Below are 19,621 nucleotides of genomic sequence, written 5' to 3'. Positions count from 1 at the left end.
CAGAAACACTTAAAGGTGATGCAGTCGAATTTTTTTATTGCTTGGTTAGACTCAAAATTGTCAGAAAACACCGAATTTCTTAATGAAACTTTTTGAAAACTTCTCAAAAAAATTATGACGGCTCAAAAAATGGCCTGAAATCAGTTCATATTCGAAATTTGACCGACTTGCCAATGTCGCAGCGGCTTACACGATTTAATGGATTTTAAGCTAACACTATTTTTGATACAACTATGATTATGCCCAAAGTAGTGTTCAATTATCGGGAAGTTCATAAAACAATAAGAAATGAGAATAGTGTCTTCTGACAAGAGATACGTGTAATTTTGATCGAGATCAGTAGTTGTTCCAATGCTGTGACTTTCCTTTTCAACTATTCTCTGAGGTACTATAAAACGGAGTGAAAATCTCCATTTTCCTTTTCCATTTCAATTTCTTTATAAAAATGCGGCTATTTTGTATTTTATTATTGCCTGTACTAGTATTGCTGGTGCAAGTGACAAGGTAAATTTGAAAATTTTAGGAACTCATAGCCAGTATCTTATATAATTAGGCAAACCATTAATGGTCTACGGGAACACGTGGTGTCCGGCTGGTCCATGACGGTTTGATCTACAAAAAAAGCGGGAAGATATGTGATGTCATTTTTAACCATTCAAAATCAGTTGAGAAATCTGCGTCTAGACGCGCTCGTAGATCAAACCGAAATGGGACACTCTAACACCACGTCCGGGAATCTTTGTAGCTACACTTATTTTATCGGTAGAGCACATGTGCATTTTTGTGGTTCACTTTGAAAACTCTGGGCTACTTTTTGCATAGCCACAAAGATAACTCGGTTATCCTCTTCAAATAAATGAAGTAAAAGATCAAATTTTGACTCGGCCATCTCGGCCATCGATTTTCTTTCTTGGCCGCAGAGCCATTTCTTTCAAATATTTATTTCAGCGCCCAATTTGACGATTATGATCCACCACCTCCACCGCCCCCAAGACCTCCACCACCATGGCGACGGCCGCCACCACCGCCTCCCGGTCCACCACCGCCGGGACCTCCTCCACCATGGGGACGCCCGCCACCACCTCCGCCGCCTCCAGGACCACCACCACCGGGACCACCACCACCATGGGACAATTAATAACATAATTGCATAACTTTGATATTTTTAGGCACAATACAAAAGTTATATTTGCCTCAACAATGCTGTATTTTTTTCAGATTTTTTTTGAAAAATCAGAAATCCCTAGGTTTCAGAAAAATAAAAGCTTCATAGGAAGATCTGGCTAAAAAAATGGTTTCCGAAAATATTTCAATCTGAATTTGTTTGCAAAAACTCTAAAAAATTTTATATTCATAACAAAGATTTTTTCATACTACGTATGTAGTAAGAAATTGAAAAAAAAAACATTGCGATAATTTTTTAAACTTTCAGAAATGTTATGTAGGCAATTTTTTGACTTTCAACGCTATATTTTTTTTCTGAATTACTCAGTAAATAATAATTATTAGTACATTTTTGTTACCTACCAATAAACAGTTGATGTCACTTTGTGATTGATATAATTTTTTTTCAAAATTTTCTTCGATTTTCTCATGTACCGTACATAATTTCTCGTTTAAAACATTCCAAAGTTCAGTTCGGAAGTTGAGAGACTATTAAGCAAAATCATATTTTATCGAATTTTCCATACATCATTTCTCTATTGGCGCTGAACTTCGAGTCTCCTGCCAAGATCGGTTGCATTTGGAGAGACGCAGACTTCGAAAAATAGAGATAAGATACAGAGAAGATCAAAATATCACGTAATTGTTCAAAGAACTGTGGGTATAAAATGGTTGAGTAGATTTTCAAGAGCATCGCTTTTTCCAAAACTCCAAAAATGTCTATTGTTGCCAAGAGTTACGAGGAGAGCGCAGATCCAGTGGTGGCTTATTGCGCGGAGGTTTGTAGTTTGTAGTTTATAGTATGTAGTTTGTAGCTTATAAAAATATTTTTTCCAGCACACCGCTGTCCAAACCCCTCTCCAGGCAGAGCTCCAAAAGGAGACGCTCACCAACGCTCCACACTCTGGAATGCTAGGAGCTCCTGAAGTTCTTACATTTGGAGAGAACTTTATAAAATTCTTAGGTGCAAAGCGTGTACTTGATGTTGGAACATTCACCGGAGCATCTGCTTTAGCCTGGGCTCTCGCTGTCCCGGATGATGGAGAAGTTTTCACTTTTGACATCGACCATGCCAATTATCGCAAGTTCGGAGTTCCAATCCTATCAAAATGCGAGAAAACTTTCAAGAAGATCAAGCCAGTGGAAGGCCCAGGGGTTGAGAGTCTAGGTGAGGAATTCTGGAAGCTTCTGGGTTAAGTAAGGAATTTCAGACAAACTAATCGCCGACGGACAATCCGGAACCTTTGATTTTGCATTCATCGATGCTGATAAGGCGAATTATAGTAACTACTATGAGAAATGTGTTTCCCTACTCCGCAAGGGAGGTGTCATTTTTGTGGATAATGTAAATTTTTAGTTGTAGGGGAAACTCTGCGAAACATATTTTTTTAATTTCAGAGTCTCTGGGACGGAGCAGTTTGCGATCCTGCCAAGAGAACCGATCCACGTACCGCTGCGATTCACGAGATGAACGACAAGATCTATCAAGACGATCGTACCTACTCGGCGCTTCTCAATCTTGGCGATGGAATCCACATGGCTTTTAAGAAGTGAATGGATATTTAAATGAGAATTTTATTTTATTGTCAATGATGGAAAAGTTGAGAAAATGTTAAATTGTGAACGAATTTGTTTTCAAAATATTAAAATATAAAATGTGCATTTTTCAATATTTGACTTTTTACACACAATTTTTTATAACCTAACAAAAGAGATTTTCTGGTCATTAAAATATATTTTATTCTGAAGAGCATTAAGAAAACCTGAAAAGTGAAGTATAAGCTCAAGACAAAATTGTTCTGCTTACATCAATATACCTATAAAATTGTGATTTTCGAAAGATACATGACGAATCTACTACTTGATTACATTTTATTTTTGGCATGCAAAAATAGTAACGCTCACATCAAAAGCCACAAGTTTCTGGCACACCAAACAATAATATAATGATACAATACTGACACCACACTGGAAATTGCTGAAGGAAAAAATAAATCTAAGAAAATAAATAAATTTTCTGATTGAATAATGTTGTTTATTATTTATAGCATTTACGCCACAGCGATTAGACATGTTTGTCAGTTAACCTGATTTTTGTTGTCCGTGGATCTCCTCGATAAAACTTCAATCAAGTCCGATTTCTGGTTGTGATACTTTTTTTCGACACGGAAGTGTATTAGTTTTTGGGTCTTGAAGCGATTATTTAAACTAAATGATTTTTTTGTGTAAGTGATTGTAAATCTAGATTGTGGTAATAATAACCAAATGCTTTTTTGTTGTTGCAAATATGCAAGAATAGGAGTTCTTGCAATAAAACCCCCAAAGAAATTTTCTCGTAATCCACCTACTTATTTTCTCATAATTCACTTTTTTCGAGTGCCTCGCACGTATCATCATCATGCAAAGCGTTGGCTTTTTGTCCTAAATGACAGAATACAGTCCCAATATACCGAATATAACTGTAAAAAAATTTATAAAATGTTTCTAAATTTTTTATAATTTTTTTTAATTTTGAAAAAAAGAATAGAAAGGCCCGAATTACTTGAATTCCTGCTCAAATGAGTGACGTCATTTTTGACATTTTTGCTTTTTAAAAATCAAATTTGAAAAACAGAAAAACCTATTAATGTAACCGGGAAACTCAAAAAGGTCGAAAATCACTCCACTCATTAAAAAAATCATAAAAATTAGAAGAAATTTATAATTTTTCTACAGTTATATTCGGTATACTTAGACTGTACTCTGCCAAAAAAAATATATAAACATATAAAATTACGCCCAAATTTTAAATAATTTTTGAAAACCAAGAAACATATGGTGGAGGAAGTTATGTTGTTTTTATGAACTCATATATTTAAAAGCGAAGTAGCGCCAGTGGGAAAAATGTTAAAAACTCTTCCAATGGTTCCAAAATGATCAAATATCATAATAAAAATTTTCAAAAATTTTTAGAAAATTTTTTATATACTGTCAAAAAGTGACAATTACTCAGTTTTTGCCACTCATAATTTTGGAAGTCGACCAAAAAAAACATTTTTTTGTTTAAATTATTTGTATTGTTTAAATTATTTGTATTGAAACATTGTAGGGGTCGGAACATGCGACATTTCTTTGGATTTCCTCAAAAGCTCATATTTGCCAAAACTTTGACCGGAAAATTTGAAAAGTCTGACATTTTTTGAAGTATTTTATTATGATATTCGGTCGTTTTGGATCATTATAAGTGTTTTTAGACAATATCCCCACTGGCGCTACACCACCTTTAATTACTCGCATATTATTAAAATGTGTTTAGAATTATTACAAGATCAGTATAATCAAGTACATTACCAAAACTCTACTACAAATTAGTTTGGGCTGAAAAATCTTTAAAGCACAATTTGATTTAACAATATTGAACACAAACTCAGTCTAGCAGAAAACACATCTGAATTTTAGCAATGGCATCATCGCACCAAAAATCATCGCTCGATCTATGTTTTTAAGTTCGTTAGGAAATATGTCAGCTTTTGTGATACTTTGAAACATTACTCCGAGAGCACATTTTTGTGTTTGACTGAACATTTTATGAAGAACATTATGTCGGTAATGCACATACGGTGTCGGCCAAAAGTATACGCGTTTTTGATTTTCTGTGTTTTTCCAAACAGGAATAAAAAGTTAAACTAACAAAATGTTGCTCTCAATGTCGCCTATACAATGACGTATTTATTAATGTTGCACAATAACCTTGTCAATAGATACAGCGCCCGACATCTCGCGAGTCAATTTTTGATGGCTTTTCGTAAAACGCTTGCAGTTCAAGAACGAGACGTTTTCATGGAAAAAGTTTTAGTAATAAAATAAATTGCATTAATAAGTCTACTGTCTGCATATAATTACTTTGTTCCTAACTAGTAAGTAGCCTGTTATTCAGAAATTAACGTTGAAACTAGATTTTTTTGCACCAACGTTCAAAAAGTGGGATCCGTCTTCCAAAAATCATTTTTTAAACATGTATCTTAAGAAACCAATGTAGCAATAAAATTTAATTTATAATACATTTGAACTGAAAAACAATGTGGGAAAAATTTTTCCGCTGCAAGCGTTTTACGAAAAGTCATCAAAAATTGACTCGCGAGATGTCGGGCGCGGTATCTATTGGAATGGTTGTTGTGTGACATTGGAATATATATTATTCGTATACGTAACATTATTAGCAACATTTTGTTAGTAAAACTTTTTGCCGAAATATCTAGTTTCAGAGTTATACTCGTTTGAAAATTTTGAAAAATCACTGAAAAACACAAAACGCATAAACTTTTGGCCTTTTAATGGTGAATTTAGCCGACTTCTATTAGTGTTACACCCACCTGATAATCCTCTTATCAAGCTTCAGAAACTGTGTTATGATGTAGCGGCCGACACCTCATGGGATCACTTGTTTAATACCCTTCCCCCAGTAGAGCACTCTTGAATCTTCGACATTTTCCAATTCTAACCAATTCTAACCAAATTTGCAAAAAAGTTGATTCTAGCAACCTTTGGACTTTTTGTGTCTGCACCAAATTAATTGCAATCGTGTGATTCACGTAGTAAGCACACCCACCTGTCCCAATCACTCAAAAGCTTCTCCTTCCAGAGGGAGCTGTAATCAAATTGTGAGGGGGTCCTCGTGGCGGTTAGTCACATTGATGTTTCCTTTTTCTCGTAAAAATTATTAGAAATCACATTTCTAGAGTTTTTATGAAAACCTAATTTACTCGCTATTCAGGTGCACTTCTACTTTTTTTCTTCTTTTTTAAAAATATCATTCAAGTTTTCATTTCATTCATTTTCCATATTTCTAGATCTTTTGAATAGGATGTCCGATTCCAACGAGATCAAATTCTCTAACCAATACACTAAAGATTATGATAAGGTACGGTAATTTGATTGTTTTATTTAAATTTAAAAATTCGAATATTTCAGACATTTATCATACTTTACCTAGTTGAAGGCCTATTTATCATTCTTGCAAACCTATTTTTAACTATCAGATTATTTACAAATCGTCAGTTGAGGGCACAGAAAGAGTAAGATTTTAAATTTTGAAATAAATTTTTTGAGTCTAGTAACTTTAGGTGTACTCCTCGTGGACAAGGTTTTAGCTAAAATTTGCAATTTTTTTTATTTTTAACAGGCAAAACATAAAAAAAAAATCCACAAAAAAATTCAGAAAACTCTTCGAATTTCAGACAAAAATATCTGAAATTTTAAAACAAAACTAGATGTTTTTTTTTCTCTGTTTTTTTATTTTTATACAAAAGCACGCGGTTCTGACTTCCCTCATAAATTAAAATGGAAGAATTTGTCGAACTAGGCCATTTTGGCTCGGCCATATCTGGGGTAGATTTACGGCGCGTTGCGTGTCGCGTCGTGGCTCGAATTTAGTTATAAAACTAAATGTATTTGTCCGGGTGGAGTACACAGCTTTCCCACGAGTTGTCCGGCAGGTTATTGTCGATGGAGCGCGAAAAATTCAATGAGGAAGGCTAGAACCCCTTGCAAAAGTCTAAATAAAATTGCCTTTGAAAATTTGCATTAGAAAATCCAAAAACTCTTCCAAAATCTCAAATTTTCATGCAAAATCATTTGAAAATGCCTGGTTTTAGATATAAATTTGCTGGAATTCCAAAAATTTCTCAATTTACAAAAAATTCTGAAATTTACCAAAATTTTCAGCAAATTTTTTCTTACAATTAAAAAAAATTAATAATTTGAATTTCAGATTTGTAATAATTGGTGCTTGCTTATTTTTCGATGTAATATTCGGCATCACTTATTTTAGCGCTGGTGTTTATCGTGCAATTCTAGTTATTATTTATGATAGTAAGTCGTTGCACCTTTTCCAAATATTCCCCATTTCCAATTCATTCCAGGATTCCCACTCGTCTCCATGTGGGATTGTTTCATGACTGTACACAATCAATTCTTCATATTAATTGTAGTTATGGCTGGAATTACATTAGTTTTCACCGCAATCGATCGATTTATATGTGTATTTTTTCCATTTCGATATTTGAAACTTCACATTGAGTACGCGTATATGCTTATGTTTTTGCCATATCTCATTGTTATCCCGTTGTGGATTCCTGCTGCAATTGGTGCATATGATAATTATTCCGTGAAAAACGTAAGTTAAGAGCAGCTGACATTGAACGAGGATCGCGGAAAATATAGGATCAACACGAGTTGGAGGGCGCTGGTGCAAACTCATATTTTGTCCGCCGCAACTTAAGCCGGCCACTTTTTTGACTCTCCAACTCGGAAAAACGTTTTGACTCTATTTTTGAAATCTATTGCTTTTAGGACAATTTTCGGAAAACTGACAGACTATGGAATGTCTCATTTTTCGTCGGAACAGGGTTGTTGAGTTTTTTATAAAAATTCTTGAATTTTCTGGAATTTCGTATTTCTTGCACAGTATAAGCCTTAGCCTAAGCCGAAGACTAAGCCTAAGCCTGAGCCAAAGCCTAAACCTGAGCATAAACCAAAGCCTACGCCTAATCCTAAACCTAAGCCTAGACTCACGCCTAAGCCTAAACCTAAGCCTACGCCTAAGCATGAGCCTAAATTTACGCCCAAGCCTAAGCATCAGCCTAAGCCTAAGCCTAATCACAAGCCTAAGCCTAACCCATAAGAGTCATTGACTGCTCGATCATTTTGATCAACGCCTCATTTGGACATTAAAAAAATTCAAATTTTGGATATTTAAAAAAATTTTGGCGGGAATTCAAAATTTTAAATTTTCACAATTTTGGTAGAGTTTCTGAAAAGCCAACCCATACTATTTTCAGTTCACCATGAACTGTCTCATGAATCAATCGCTACCCTTGGACCTTTATACTCTCTATCGTACCATCCGTATCCTTACAACAATTGCCTGTATTTTCATATACCTTCCAATTTTCATCAAAATGTGCATCGTAAGTTCCCATAATTTTCCTATCCGCTCTAGAAGTTAACCGTACAGCGAACTCAGAGTATCTACAATCATACCAAGTTTGCGCCGGGCTCCACCAAAAACGGAAAGCGGTTGTTGAGCATGACGAAGACAGTGGCGATGATAACTGGCAGTACTATTTGTTTATTTACGGTGCCGGATTTGATTACCTATTTTTCGCCAATGATCAGTTCGAATGTTTTGTATTTAATGAATTTAAATAAGGTACGGATTTGCCAACATTTGAATTTTTAACGTTTAGGCGGGAAATATTAACTTTTTTTGTCGATTTAGGTAATTTCGTCAATTACAAGTAACTATTTTTATTAATTTTTGATCGACCAGGATATTTAAAAAAAATTTTCAAACAGAAAAATATTATTACAGGGCGTCGTAAACCTCTTCATCTTCCTCACAACTCAAAAAGTACTCAGAGACTTGATGTTTCCAGGCTCGGCGAGAAAGGTATGGGTATTGTCGCCCCGTTTCTCAGTTGTTTTATAAAACTTACAGACGTCAGCTATGCTCCCATCACGAACCACACGAACCAACCACACAATAGTCGTACATTGAATTTGCCCGTTTTTCAAGAAAAATAGTTAATATTTATAATTTCGACAAACCGTTTTTTAAAAATTATTTTACAAAATTCGTTTTCTTGTTTAAATAAAATTGTTCTGCGAATTACCAATATACGGGGGGAGCCTATCATGGATTCATATTGTATCGGGTCACGTTTCGACTGGCAAAAAAATAATCAATAATAGACCCCGCCCATATCTTGGCTGAAGGTCATAATTTCAAAGTTCATCCATTTTCAATGTGTTATCAACTCTTGATCTTCTGACAAAATCAAAAATTATAATATCTCATCAAAAAAAATTGTGACTAATTATTTAATGTGTCGGGTTCATAAAGTTCCCGGATTTTTTTGAGGATCGCCAGTGACTTTCAGATTAGTCTAATAGATCAATAACTGGGCGATGAGCTCTGTCTATGATTAATTAATACTCTTGAGAATTCAAAATGAAACTGAATAACAATTTCTGCCAAGTCTGCCAATCAGCCTGCCTTCTGAGGTTTTGTTGGAGCAGTGGCTACCTCTGGTGTAACTTCAACAGAAAATAGGAGCTGTAATATGAAATTTCTCTAAAAAAGTTTTCCAAAAAGATTAAGCGCGTTGTCAAATAAAAAAACTAAAATTTTCAAGTTTTTTAAAAACTCTTATGCGACCGTGTGTTCACGTGGTGTCAGAGTGTCTCATTTCGGATTGATCTATGTTGATCTACAAGAAAAGCGGGAGAAGAGACGCAGAGTTCTTAACTGATTTCGCATGGTTTAGAACGTGCTGTCGTCACAATTTTTGAGCAAAAAAATTACCGCATTTTTGTAGATCAAACCGTAATGGGACAATCTGGCACCACGTGTGTGTTGTATACAAAATAAAATGAACTTTTATAAAAGCAAAAATAAATAAAAATCGCTGAAACGTGTGAACATCCGTGATTTGGCCAAACCACGTGGATTACACTCCCCGAAGTTTCACAAATCACTTCTCGATTTTCTTTTCTTGGAAGTTGCTCCCAGGCAGCTCATTTCAAATCATTTCATGTGAGTTTTCTTGAATTTTTCGTCCATTAAATTTTAAATTTCAGAACAACATTTGCGATTAAATGGGTAACGATTGTTGTAAAACAAAATCCCCAAAATCAACAGAATCCGTTACTCTGTTATCACTTGTTGAAGGTGACGGACAAAGAATTGAAGCATCCTCTATTCAAAACTCGGTAAGGGATATACGAAATTCAGAAAATTTTCAGGGAAACTAAAAATTATTGATTTTTATTGCGAAAAGCTTAAAACAAAAGAGAAAAGTTTGAAGAAAATTGATAAAAATTGCATAGAAATTTTAATTTTCAGAACCTATCACAAAGTCTCTCCGAATCTGATGGGTTTATATGGTTTCTGAGTTTGTTCAACTAGTAAGTTAAAACATTGAAGATTTGAAAAGACAGTGAAAAACGGCAAGTTGAATAGAAAATTTAATTCCACCCAGAAAAGATAATTACTTTTTTTTCTAAATTAGTTTTAAAAGTATCTAGAAAGTTCTAGAAAAGTCCATAAACACTCAGTTAGGCCTAAAAGAATTTAGAAAGTTACAGAAAAAAAAACAATTTTTTTAGAGTACTCTATTAAATTTGAGGAAGTTACATAGTTTTCGAAAAACCAAAAAGATGTTTTTATCTAAACTAAAAGCACAGCAATTTCATAATTAGTATAACGCGCCTTGCGGGTTATTGATAAAAACCAAAGCTTATGATTTCCCAATAACAACAAGACATATAATATATTTCAGTTCTGATCCAAATCCTTTCGACTGTCCACTCCATCCCACTCATCCACTCATTCTAAGATCTACAACAGCATACTGAACCGCGTGGATGTAATCGACACGTAAGTGATTTACTAAGAAAAAAATTCAAATAGACAATTTTCAGACTGGCTCTTATGAAAACTTCTCGAAAGTTGAGAGAAGCTGTTCTGAAAAACAAAGAAGTCCACTTGAAACATCTGGCAGTTGTTCACCATAAAAACTATGTGACTATTCAATTCAATCCTAATCAATTCATCGACTATCGACAGGAACCAAATGGAGTTTTGGTTTTGTACACCAATTGGGGTTCTTACGGTTCTCCCAAAATGGACGAACGTTTTCACGCCAAGAATAAGACTAAAAAACAACGATTTGTGCCAGGAGAGCAATGTTTGGAGTTGGTTAAGGAAGACTTGAAGTTGATAATGGAACATCACAACGTCGTAATAGAACAATTCAAGCATGAAATTGTTGACGATGATAATGATGAGGACTTTCAAAACAAATGCATCAACGATATGAATGATGTTTTGAAGTTTGCTGACTGCCTGACTGTTTCTGAAATGAATATCACCGGACACCGGACAATCTCGGAACTCGCCGAACTCCTATCCATTATCCATAGTGTTCGGAAAATCAATTATACTCAAAAGTTGGATCCAGCCGATAACGGATATGAGAAACTCACTGAAATGACGCAATGGAAGGAACTTTTGGAGTTTGAGCAAACGAATGTAACCACAATTCCAATAGATAATTTTCTGCACTTGAACAAGTTTCACGTTCGTCTTGAGAGATTCTCATTGGAAGGTTTGCGTAAGATCAAGAAGGTGAGTTTCTTGATTAAAAAAAAATTGGATTCAAGATGGCACAGCTAGAAAGACGCAGTATGCGAATTTTTTACGATTGGTCTGTCACATAAGAGCGGTTATTTGGAACAGAGTTGTGCTACGTGTCTGTTTTTTGTGATATACCGAGATACATTTCAGTTACAAGTGAATTACTACGTCCGTCCAAGTCACTTGTGCACTGATCTACCTGTCCGCCAAGATTTGTTAATAATAATAATCTAACTGAATTTCCAGATTGCTGACGAGAATCCGAACTTTGAATCAGCTGAGATCAATGCCGAAAGATGCAAGGATAGGATTGGACTTGGTCAAATGTTCGACCCGACCTTTGTCTCGTATGGACTTTATGAGGGGACCCGAGGTGCTAAGTTCAATTACCAGACACCGGACGGTAGAAAATTTGCGATTACCATCGAAATCAAGAGATCGATTCATGATTGTTCTGTATATATGCGTAGAGATGAATATGGTGAATTCCGCTTCTATTTGCGTTACATTAACTCTTTGATATTTTACAGAATCAGTACTTCAAAAGAATGATGTTTTCAAGCGCTACGACTACAAGGATTACAAGGAAAATGGAGACGATTTCAACAAGTTGCCCGAAAATCCACCAGTGAGAGACAGCCGAAAGCCGAGTAAGATCCTTTATATTCAATTTGGTGCAAACAAGGAAAACTGTATTAATTGTCGCTCGTTCCTCTCGACAAGCTTGCCGGCTGGTCTGAAACAACAGGGATTTGAAAAATTGTTTCTTTAATCAGAGGTGCGCGGCAATTGCCGACCGGCAATTCTACAAAATGAGACGGTTGGGCATGTTCCCCCAATATTGTATCATTAAAATTTAATGATACAACATAGAAAAGTATTTGCTCTATCTAAAAACTACTTTTATTTGACTTGGAACAACCGAGAAAGTGTTCAGAAATCTTCTGAAAGTTGAAAATTTCCAAAAATGTTACCGCAATTTTCACCGGCTATTTTCAATTTTCGGACAATTTTTGAACACTTTCTCGGTATTTAAAAGTCAAATAAAAATTAATTATCAGATAGAGTAAATATTTTTTCTATATCATATAATTAAATTATAATGAAAAATATCGGGGGAACATGCCCAACCGTCTCAATTTGTAGAATTGCAGGTCGATTCTCTGCGTCTCATGCTGACAAAAAACACTATCCCGCACCTTGCTCGTTATTGTTAAAAAAAACAAAAACCTTTGATTTCCCAATGACAACATGACATAATAATATATTTCAGGCCTGATGCAAACCCTTTCGACTTACTGGACTTGACCACTCATTCTAAGATCTACAACAAGATCTTGAACCGCGTGGATTTTATCGACACGTAAGTGATTTACTAATAAAACCTTCAAATAGACATTTTTCAGGCTGGCTCTCATGAAAACTTCTCGAAAATTGAGAGAAGCTGTTCTGAAAAAGAAAGAGGTTAGCTTGAAGTGTCTGACGGTGGTTCATCAGAAAAAGTATGTGACTCTTCAATTTGATCGAAATCATTTTATCGACTATCGCCCGGAACCAAATGGAGTTACAGTTTTGTACAGCGTAAGAGTAATTTATGGAATATTTCGTGTCGAAAAGGAAATTTTCGTGCCAGGCAAGCAATATTTGGATCTGGTCAAGAAAGACTTGATGTTGGTAATGGAACGTCGTGATATCGTAACCGAACGATTCATACATGAAATTGTTGACGACGATAAGGATGAGGATTTTCGCAAGAAATGTATCAACGACATGGATGACATTTTGGAGGCTGCCGAGTTCATGACGGTTACTGAACTGAATATCAAAAACAGGACAATTTCTGAACTTGCCGATTTGTTACCAATTTTCCATATAATTCGGGAACTCCGTTATAGTCAAAAATTGGACCCAGAAGACAACGATTATTGGAACCTCGTCAGAATGAAGCCATGGAAGAAGCTGTGGGCGTTTGAGCAAACGAATACAGTCACTATTCCGATTTACCACTTTCTGCATTCGAAGAAGTTTACTGTTTGGTTCGCATACTTCTCACTGTTCCACTTGCGCATGGTTAAAAAAGTAAGATTTTTGAAGATGTATTTGGTGAAAAGCTGAATAATTTTTTTTTTGAAAAGTGAAAAAGAAAGTGAGCTCGATTTTTTGAGCCCCAAATTTTTTCCTAAAATGGGTCTCAGCCAGACATGTAGCAAAGGGGGTTTCGCTTACCACTATCTCTGCAAAACTGCCCGCCGAATTTTGTTCAATACGGATAACTAACTGAATTTCCAGATGGCTGACGAGAATGCCAACTTCAAATGGGCCTTGATCAGAGCTTATAAATGTGAGGATCCGATTGGACTCGCTAAAATATTCGACCCGACATTCGTCTCGTACGAAAACAAGAAACACGCCACTTTTGGTTACAATCCTATTGGCGGAGGATTCTATCGGATTCAGATCTATTTGAAACATAACAATTCGATTGAGTTGAAGTTCAAACGCCTCAGAAGAAAATAATTTGATGGAACTCGGGAATTTCTCTATTAATGATACAATGCCGCTTTATTTTATTTATGTATTTTCCAGCTTTCCGTTCTTTCTAAAATAAAGTTTGATGTTTATGACAACGAAACTATTAAAACCGCTCGAGCTCTGTCTACTTTTGCCTACATTTCGTTTCTTTTTATGATGTATATAATTCCTAGGCAAATGAGTTCGATAGAGATTCTCATTCGATATTCCTCAAAAAGTTTGCTTCTTTCAATCTTCACCTTGAGCAAATTTTTTTTGAAAGTGCTGAAAATAAGTTTTTTAAAATTTTCTGATGATTTTCAATAGTTTTTTTGCCCGAAAATGAACCAAAATTGCTATAACAAGAGGATTTTTGAAAAAAAAAACATTTAAAAGAAAAATAATTAATTTATGGTACATTTTCCAATTTGCATATCTATATTTTCCGCTGAAAACTCCAATTGCGGCGTTCTCGTCGATTTTTCCTGCCACGAAAACCCCAGGGGTACTGTAGTTTTCGCGGCGAGACCCAAAAGTGGGCGGGGCCTTGTTACCACCTTCACAACATGAAGATAATCCCTTATGTGACTGTGACGTAGTTGTTTGTTTGTTTTCCACCCCCTTTTCCCCTTACTTTGTAAAAAAATTTGTAAAAAAATTTGACCGTGGTAGAGCTGAACTCTTCCCTCCCCTTCTTCTCCATTACAATCTTCACAAAAAATCAATAATAGACCTCGCCCATGTCTTGCTTGAAGGTCATTATTTCAAAGTTCACAAATTTTTAATGTGTTATCAACTTTTGATCTTCTGGCGGAAGGAAAATCATATTATTACTTTCCTGCAAAAATGTGACTAATTATTTGATGTTTCGGGTTCATAAAAATCACAGGATTTTTAGAAGAGTCCCTAGTGACTTCTAAATTAGTCTAATAGATCAAAACCTGGCCGATGTCTATGATTTAATTAATAGAAATCAAAATGAAACTGAATAACAATTTCTGAAAATGACGAAGAGTACGTCGCCTCAATTCTTCAAATTTGTGGTTTAAAATGTTTTTAACTGGCCTAATTATTTGCATTTGAAGCTGTTAAATCTTTGAAGCAAACACCTAATTTTGGCGGAAAAATTCCAATTTTTTGGAGAAATTTTTGGAGGGAAATCAAAATTTTTTGAGAAAATTCAAATTTCTGAGATTGGTAGAAAATTCAATTTTTTCTCGAGAAAAATTTTAACGGGAAATTTAAATTTTCTAGCAATTTTTTTGTTGCGAAACGTGGCGTTGCGATTTTGGAACTTGAGCATTGGGCAACACCTAAATGTATATCTTAGGCAGGTATGAGGCAGGCGTACGTCAACCTGAGACAATAATCTACAAACTGTTATATTTCGAATTTTCAAAAATAGTAAACCCCAAAGGAACTCGTTGTAAAGAAACCACTGAATGTGCTGGATAACAACTGACGCTCAAAAAATAATATGTTGATCAGAAAAAATTATTTTTTAATTATAATTTTTGTGTCTATCCTTACACTTTCTGGCTATAGACTTTTGACATATTTACTTGCGCCTTGAATTTTCTTGTAATTTATTTTTTGCGCAAACCAACAAATTTTTGTATTGAGTAATGAACATTAGATTTCTTGTGAAATTGTATAAATCTTAAACATTTCTTGAAATACAACATCACAATTTCTCACGCTAAATAATTTTTATTCTAAGTACCTAGACATAACCATGGAATGTATTCAGTGAAATTATGCGAGTTTTGAAAATTTTGAGTATTTGAAAACATACCAGGTTAACACATCGTATCTGCTTCCTCTCCATGTGCACATAAAAAGCATTGCCTACCTCCTGCCTGCCTATTGTCAAGGTACACGGGAATTGTTTTTTCTTCTGCTGTTGAACTTTTGATGAACTGATAAAAATGAGAAATAAATTGATCAAGACCTGACTTTACGCCTAAACGCCGAAAATAGCTTATAGGCAGGTAGGCACGAGATAGGCATTGAAGAGATATCACGTTGGGGCGGCAGTTTTATTTTCCCGAAAATTCGGCAAATCGGACACATTGTCGGTTTGCCGATTTGCCGGAATTTTTGATTTCCGGCATTTTGTCGATTTGCCGATTTGCCGAATATTTATTTTCTGGAATTGTGTTTAGGAGGATTTCTTATAAGATGGAAACACTTAAAACTGTGCCCATTTGAAATTTTTTAAAGATATTTTCATAGATGTTGCTTACTTTTTAAAATAGATGTAGGAACATTTATAGATTGCGTACAATTTTGTCAATTAAAATTGAAATTCTGAAATTTTCAAAAAAATGTGCAAAACTCCAATTTGCCGAAAATTTTCGACAATTGCCGTTTTTCAGGCAATCTCGGCAAATCGACAAGTTGTCGGTTTGCCGATTTACCATAAATTTTAATTCCTACAATTTCCCGTTTGCCGATTTGCCGGAAAAAAAATCATTTGGCGCCCACCCCTGGATTGAATATGATGGCGTTTTAAATTTTTTTATAAGTTCCACAATTTTTTGCTTATTTCAAAAATGTTTTCAGAGAAAATGATCTCATCAGATTGCTCCAAAATGGCAGAATTTGCCACATCCAGAGCTCTACAAGCATCTCTTGGGTTAAACTTGATAATCGTCATATTTGCCATACCAAACATTGTCTACAGTATGGTTTTTATTGCAACAAAGCATGTATTTCACTTAAACACTCAACTTCAAATACTTGTTCCTCTTTTTGGTCTTTTGCTACATTCAATTGGAAGGTACGTTTTGGATAGTCAGGTAGGCCTGCCTACCGCAGTTCGTGCCGATTTACGCTGCTTCTTACATCCGCTAGCAATTTTCAACTTACTTTTTTGTTAGTTTAGACTCGGCCTACATTCAACTGATCTTGTTGCGTATTTCGGAAATTGGCAGGACCCATGTGAAATTATACCGAATTTTTATAGGTAAATTATTGATTGAAAATGCTAATTTTTTGAAATAAATTTCACAGGTGCCTCATACTTCGTGGATTCTATAATGTCGGCCTGGCATTGTCCTCAATGTGCTCCGTGGCGCTGGTTATCGAGAGGATTGTTGCCTTAAAGTACTCGATAACTTATGAGTATTGTGGACAATTTTTTGGAGTGCTTCTAGTGTTTTTGCAGGTAGTTACTAATTTTTTTTTTTGCAAATGTACATATGAATTTAGAGTGTCCTTCCCAAATTACCAAGTACATTGCCACAAATTCCTATTTGCAGATTTTTCTAGCCACATGCTACTTATTCAGCATGTACTTCCACGCAGCTTTCACACCTGGGGACCAGAAGCTATATTACTGTCAGACAATTGCTTCGTCAACTGGATCCGTGTGGTTTGTCATTGCTCCGTTGTATGCAGTTATGATTGGCCAAATTGCCTCAAGAATAGTTTTTGAACTTTTATTGAGGAAGAACAAGGTTAGGACAGGGGCTGAGGAATTTTCGTGCTCAAGGGTGTGCAACAAATTTGCCGAGCTCGGCAATTATTAGAAAAAAATATAAGCCAAATTTGCTGAGTTCGGCAAATTTTGAGGTTTGCCGGACACCCCTGCGTCGTATTTTCCCAAGAAACAACTTTTTAATTTTTGTTTTAAAACATTGAATAAAATTGTATGAGACAGGGGTGGGCGGCAAACGATTATTTTCCGGCAAATCGGCAAATTGCCAGTTAGCCAATTTTTCGGAGATTTCAATTCCGGCAATTTGTCGATTTGCCGGAACTTTTTTACTTCAGAAGTTCAATTTTAATCGGCGAAATTGTCCGCATCTTATAAATGTTTCTTCATCTATTTTGAAAAGTAAAAAAATTCTATTAAAATATTTTTTCAAAAAAAGGTGAAAAAATCAAAAAGGTACAGTCTTATAAAAAATCCATCTAAACGATTTCGGTCAAATTGATATCCGGCAAATTGGCAAAACGGAAAATTGCCGGAATAAATATTGCCGGCAAATTGCCAAACCGGTTATTTGCCGATTTGCCGATTTACCGAATTTGTGGTCCGAAAATTGCTGTTTTTTAATCTTTACCCCCAGGCCTTACGAAACTCGGTGAGCCTTTCCCTGTCCACTCGCTTCAACTTGGACCAAAGTATTCGTTCCCTTCGGGCTCTGAAACTTCTGGTCAACTGCAACACCTTGGTTTTTGCCACTTTATCAGTGGTCACAACAACTCTTCACTTCAATTCTTCGTCTTTGTCCAAGCCAAATTATATTGCGTTGGTGGAAGGTAATGAAAATCATGTTTTCAGCTCAAACTTATCACGTTTTCCAGCTGTCCACATTCTTCCTCTCTACGGTATCGCAGTTTCTGTCGGAGTCTATCAGATAACTCGTACCTGCCGAGCATTGTGCCGACAGCTGTTTTGATGGAATTATGGGAAAACCATATATTAGATCCTATCTTTTATAGGAACATTTTTGATTTGATCTACGAAACACAGTTTGATCTACAAAAATGCGGGAATATTTTTCCAGAAAAATTGTGACGTCAGCACGCTCTTAACCATGGGAAATCAAATGAAATGTCTCCGTCTCTTCTCCCGCATTTTTCGTAGATCAGAGCGAAATGGGCCTTTCTGACTTCACGCGTTGGAACTTTTTATCTGGAGAAATACATTGTTTTTTAGAATATTAAAGAAGTCGCGCAAAAACATGATCACATTTCCAAAATACGCATGGAAATGTTCTGAATAGTTTGAATCGGAAAACGAAATCTATTTTTTTTGGTTAAAAACAATGACTCACAGTTGATTGTTATTCTAGCATGTACTTTGTATTTACCGAAACACAGGCTTAACCGGAACTTTTGAATGGTTTTTTGGGCCAAAATTATTGAAAATTGCTGGAATTAGTGTGGAAAACTGGCAAACTTGAAAACAATCTCGTATATCCCGAAAAAAAAACAAAAAAACAAAAAATAATGAAATTGTAGATGCAACTAGAGCTTCAGATTTTATAAAGTGTAATATGACAAATTTTATTTATTTTCCTTTTACTATACTGTTGAGTTTTCATGTATAATAATTGAACAATAATTTTGAAAATTACTATTATTTTCATTCTCTCCCGGCGGTAGAATTCCTCTCTTTGCGCCCGCACATCAAAAAATTGACCCGACAAATTTTCTTTCAGCACCTCGTTCTCGGCGATACCTGAACCAAATTTTGTGCATTAATATTTTTTCGAAAGAGAAATATCTGGGCTCTCTAATGATGTAAATTAAAGTGTATGTTGTAGCTGAAATATTTCTGAAATTAGAGGGCAAAGTTACAGGTCATATGCAAGTTCGACTTTACCAAGGTTTAAAAAATAGAAATTCGATAGAGGTCCACACAAAACGCATGTATTCAGAAACAGCAAATATTTTTCTATCAGAAAATGAACTTAAAAAGTCAAAATCTTCAGGTTCCACTCTTAACAGGTGATTTGAATGACAACCGTCAAATTGAAAAATGTTTATCAACTTTGAACTGTTTTAGTTAATTCAGTTTTAGGGTAAAATTTTTGAGTTTTGATTGGATCTGTAGCTGAACTAATCCTTTTTAAGATTCCAAAAAGAAAATAAAATCCGTTGAGAATCAAGCAAGTTACGTGCGATTTAGTAAACCAACATCAATTTTCGTGCCTTTTTGCATTCGGCGCCGGACAAGAGGCGGGAGATGTGTCCCTACAGAGTGGTAGAGGACGAGTATATACAGTGCTGGCCAAAAAGATATCCACTTTTAGT

At 35.3% G+C, this 19,621-nt stretch overlaps 4 protein-coding genes, 1 non-coding gene and 1 pseudogene across 10 annotated transcripts; 5 read left to right on the top strand and 1 right to left on the bottom strand.

The window, feature by feature from the left end:
• Window positions 1–445: 445 nt before the first annotated feature.
• Y40B10A.11 (Basic proline-rich protein) lies at window positions 446–1,138 on the top strand (the record flags this gene model as incomplete). The annotated part of the gene is made up of 2 exons (NM_001313310.1): window positions 446–504; window positions 949–1,138. 2 exons carry the CDS (start codon window positions 446–448, stop codon window positions 1,136–1,138), a joined length of 249 nt encoding a protein of 82 aa, NP_001300239.1.
• Window positions 1,139–1,867: 729 nt separating this feature from the next.
• Window positions 1,868–2,836, top strand: comt-4 (O-methyltransferase). The gene is made up of 4 exons (NM_071157.2): window positions 1,868–1,943; window positions 2,002–2,332; window positions 2,376–2,509; window positions 2,563–2,836. Exons 1-4 carry the CDS (start codon window positions 1,881–1,883, stop codon window positions 2,716–2,718), a joined length of 684 nt encoding a protein of 227 aa, NP_503558.1. The 5' UTR covers window positions 1,868–1,880; the 3' UTR covers window positions 2,719–2,836.
• On the bottom strand, window positions 1,921–2,068 carry Y40B10A.10. The gene has a single exon (NR_068628.1). It is a non-coding gene; the product is annotated as an Unclassified non-coding RNA Y40B10A.10 (non-coding RNA).
• A 3,160-nt stretch (window positions 2,837–5,996) lies between the features above and the next one.
• On the top strand, window positions 5,997–8,813 carry Y40B10A.5 (G-protein coupled receptors family 1 profile domain-containing protein; the record flags this gene model as incomplete). 4 transcript variants are annotated; one of them, NM_001313313.3, is made up of 8 exons in its annotated part: window positions 5,997–6,064; window positions 6,115–6,218; window positions 6,914–7,014; window positions 7,065–7,318; window positions 7,983–8,111; window positions 8,168–8,353; window positions 8,516–8,593; window positions 8,649–8,813. In NM_001313313.3, the coding sequence occupies 8 exons, from the start codon at window positions 6,008–6,010 to the stop codon at window positions 8,688–8,690; spliced, it is 951 nt and encodes a 316-aa protein (NP_001300242.1). The 4 variants fall into 4 exon arrangements, with proteins under 4 accessions (NP_001300242.1, NP_001368573.1, NP_001368572.1 ...); NM_001380611.1 differs by having other exon boundaries at window positions 6,008–6,064; window positions 8,159–8,353; window positions 8,642–8,813; NM_001380610.1 differs by having other exon boundaries at window positions 6,008–6,064; window positions 8,642–8,701.
• An 880-nt stretch (window positions 8,814–9,693) lies between these two features.
• On the top strand, window positions 9,694–13,860 carry Y40B10A.4 (annotated as a pseudogene). The gene is made up of 10 exons: window positions 9,694–9,739; window positions 9,784–9,915; window positions 10,049–10,110; window positions 10,485–10,582; window positions 10,627–11,332; window positions 11,588–11,822; window positions 11,872–11,991; window positions 12,615–12,704; window positions 12,748–13,420; window positions 13,631–13,860. Coding segments are annotated over exons 1-10 (2,392 nt in total).
• Window positions 13,861–16,407: 2,547 nt separating this feature from the next.
• srab-23 (G protein-coupled receptor) lies at window positions 16,408–18,261 on the top strand (the record flags this gene model as incomplete). Of its 2 annotated transcripts, none has more annotated exons than NM_071154.2 (6): window positions 16,408–16,634; window positions 16,740–16,820; window positions 16,868–17,021; window positions 17,116–17,313; window positions 17,929–18,121; window positions 18,167–18,261. In NM_071154.2, 6 exons carry the CDS (start codon window positions 16,408–16,410, stop codon window positions 18,259–18,261), a joined length of 948 nt encoding a protein of 315 aa, NP_503555.2. The 2 variants fall into 2 exon arrangements, with proteins under 2 accessions (NP_503555.2, NP_001300241.1); NM_001313312.1 differs by having other exon boundaries at window positions 16,423–16,634.
• Window positions 18,262–19,621: the final 1,360 nt, after the last annotated feature.

Source organism: Caenorhabditis elegans, chromosome V (genome assembly GCF_000002985.6).
Source record: "Caenorhabditis elegans chromosome V".
Lineage (NCBI taxonomy): Eukaryota > Metazoa > Nematoda > Chromadorea > Rhabditida > Rhabditidae > Caenorhabditis > Caenorhabditis elegans.
This window is presented reverse-complemented; position numbering and strand designations above follow the sequence as displayed.

What these genes read in the sequence shown, in the direction of transcription:
- comt-4 (NM_071157.2), top strand. Translation starts at nt 1,881, where the DNA reads ATGTCTATTGTTGCCAAGAGTTACGAGGAGAGCGCAGATCCAGTGGTG. An exon ending in TGGTGGCTTATTGCGCGGAG is followed by an intron (nt 1,944 to 2,001) that starts GTTTGTAGTTTG and finishes TATTTTTTCCAG; the next exon opens with CACACCGCTGTCCAAACCCC. An exon ending in CCCAGGGGTTGAGAGTCTAG is followed by an intron (nt 2,333 to 2,375) that starts GTGAGGAATTCT and finishes AAGGAATTTCAG; the next exon opens with ACAAACTAATCGCCGACGGA.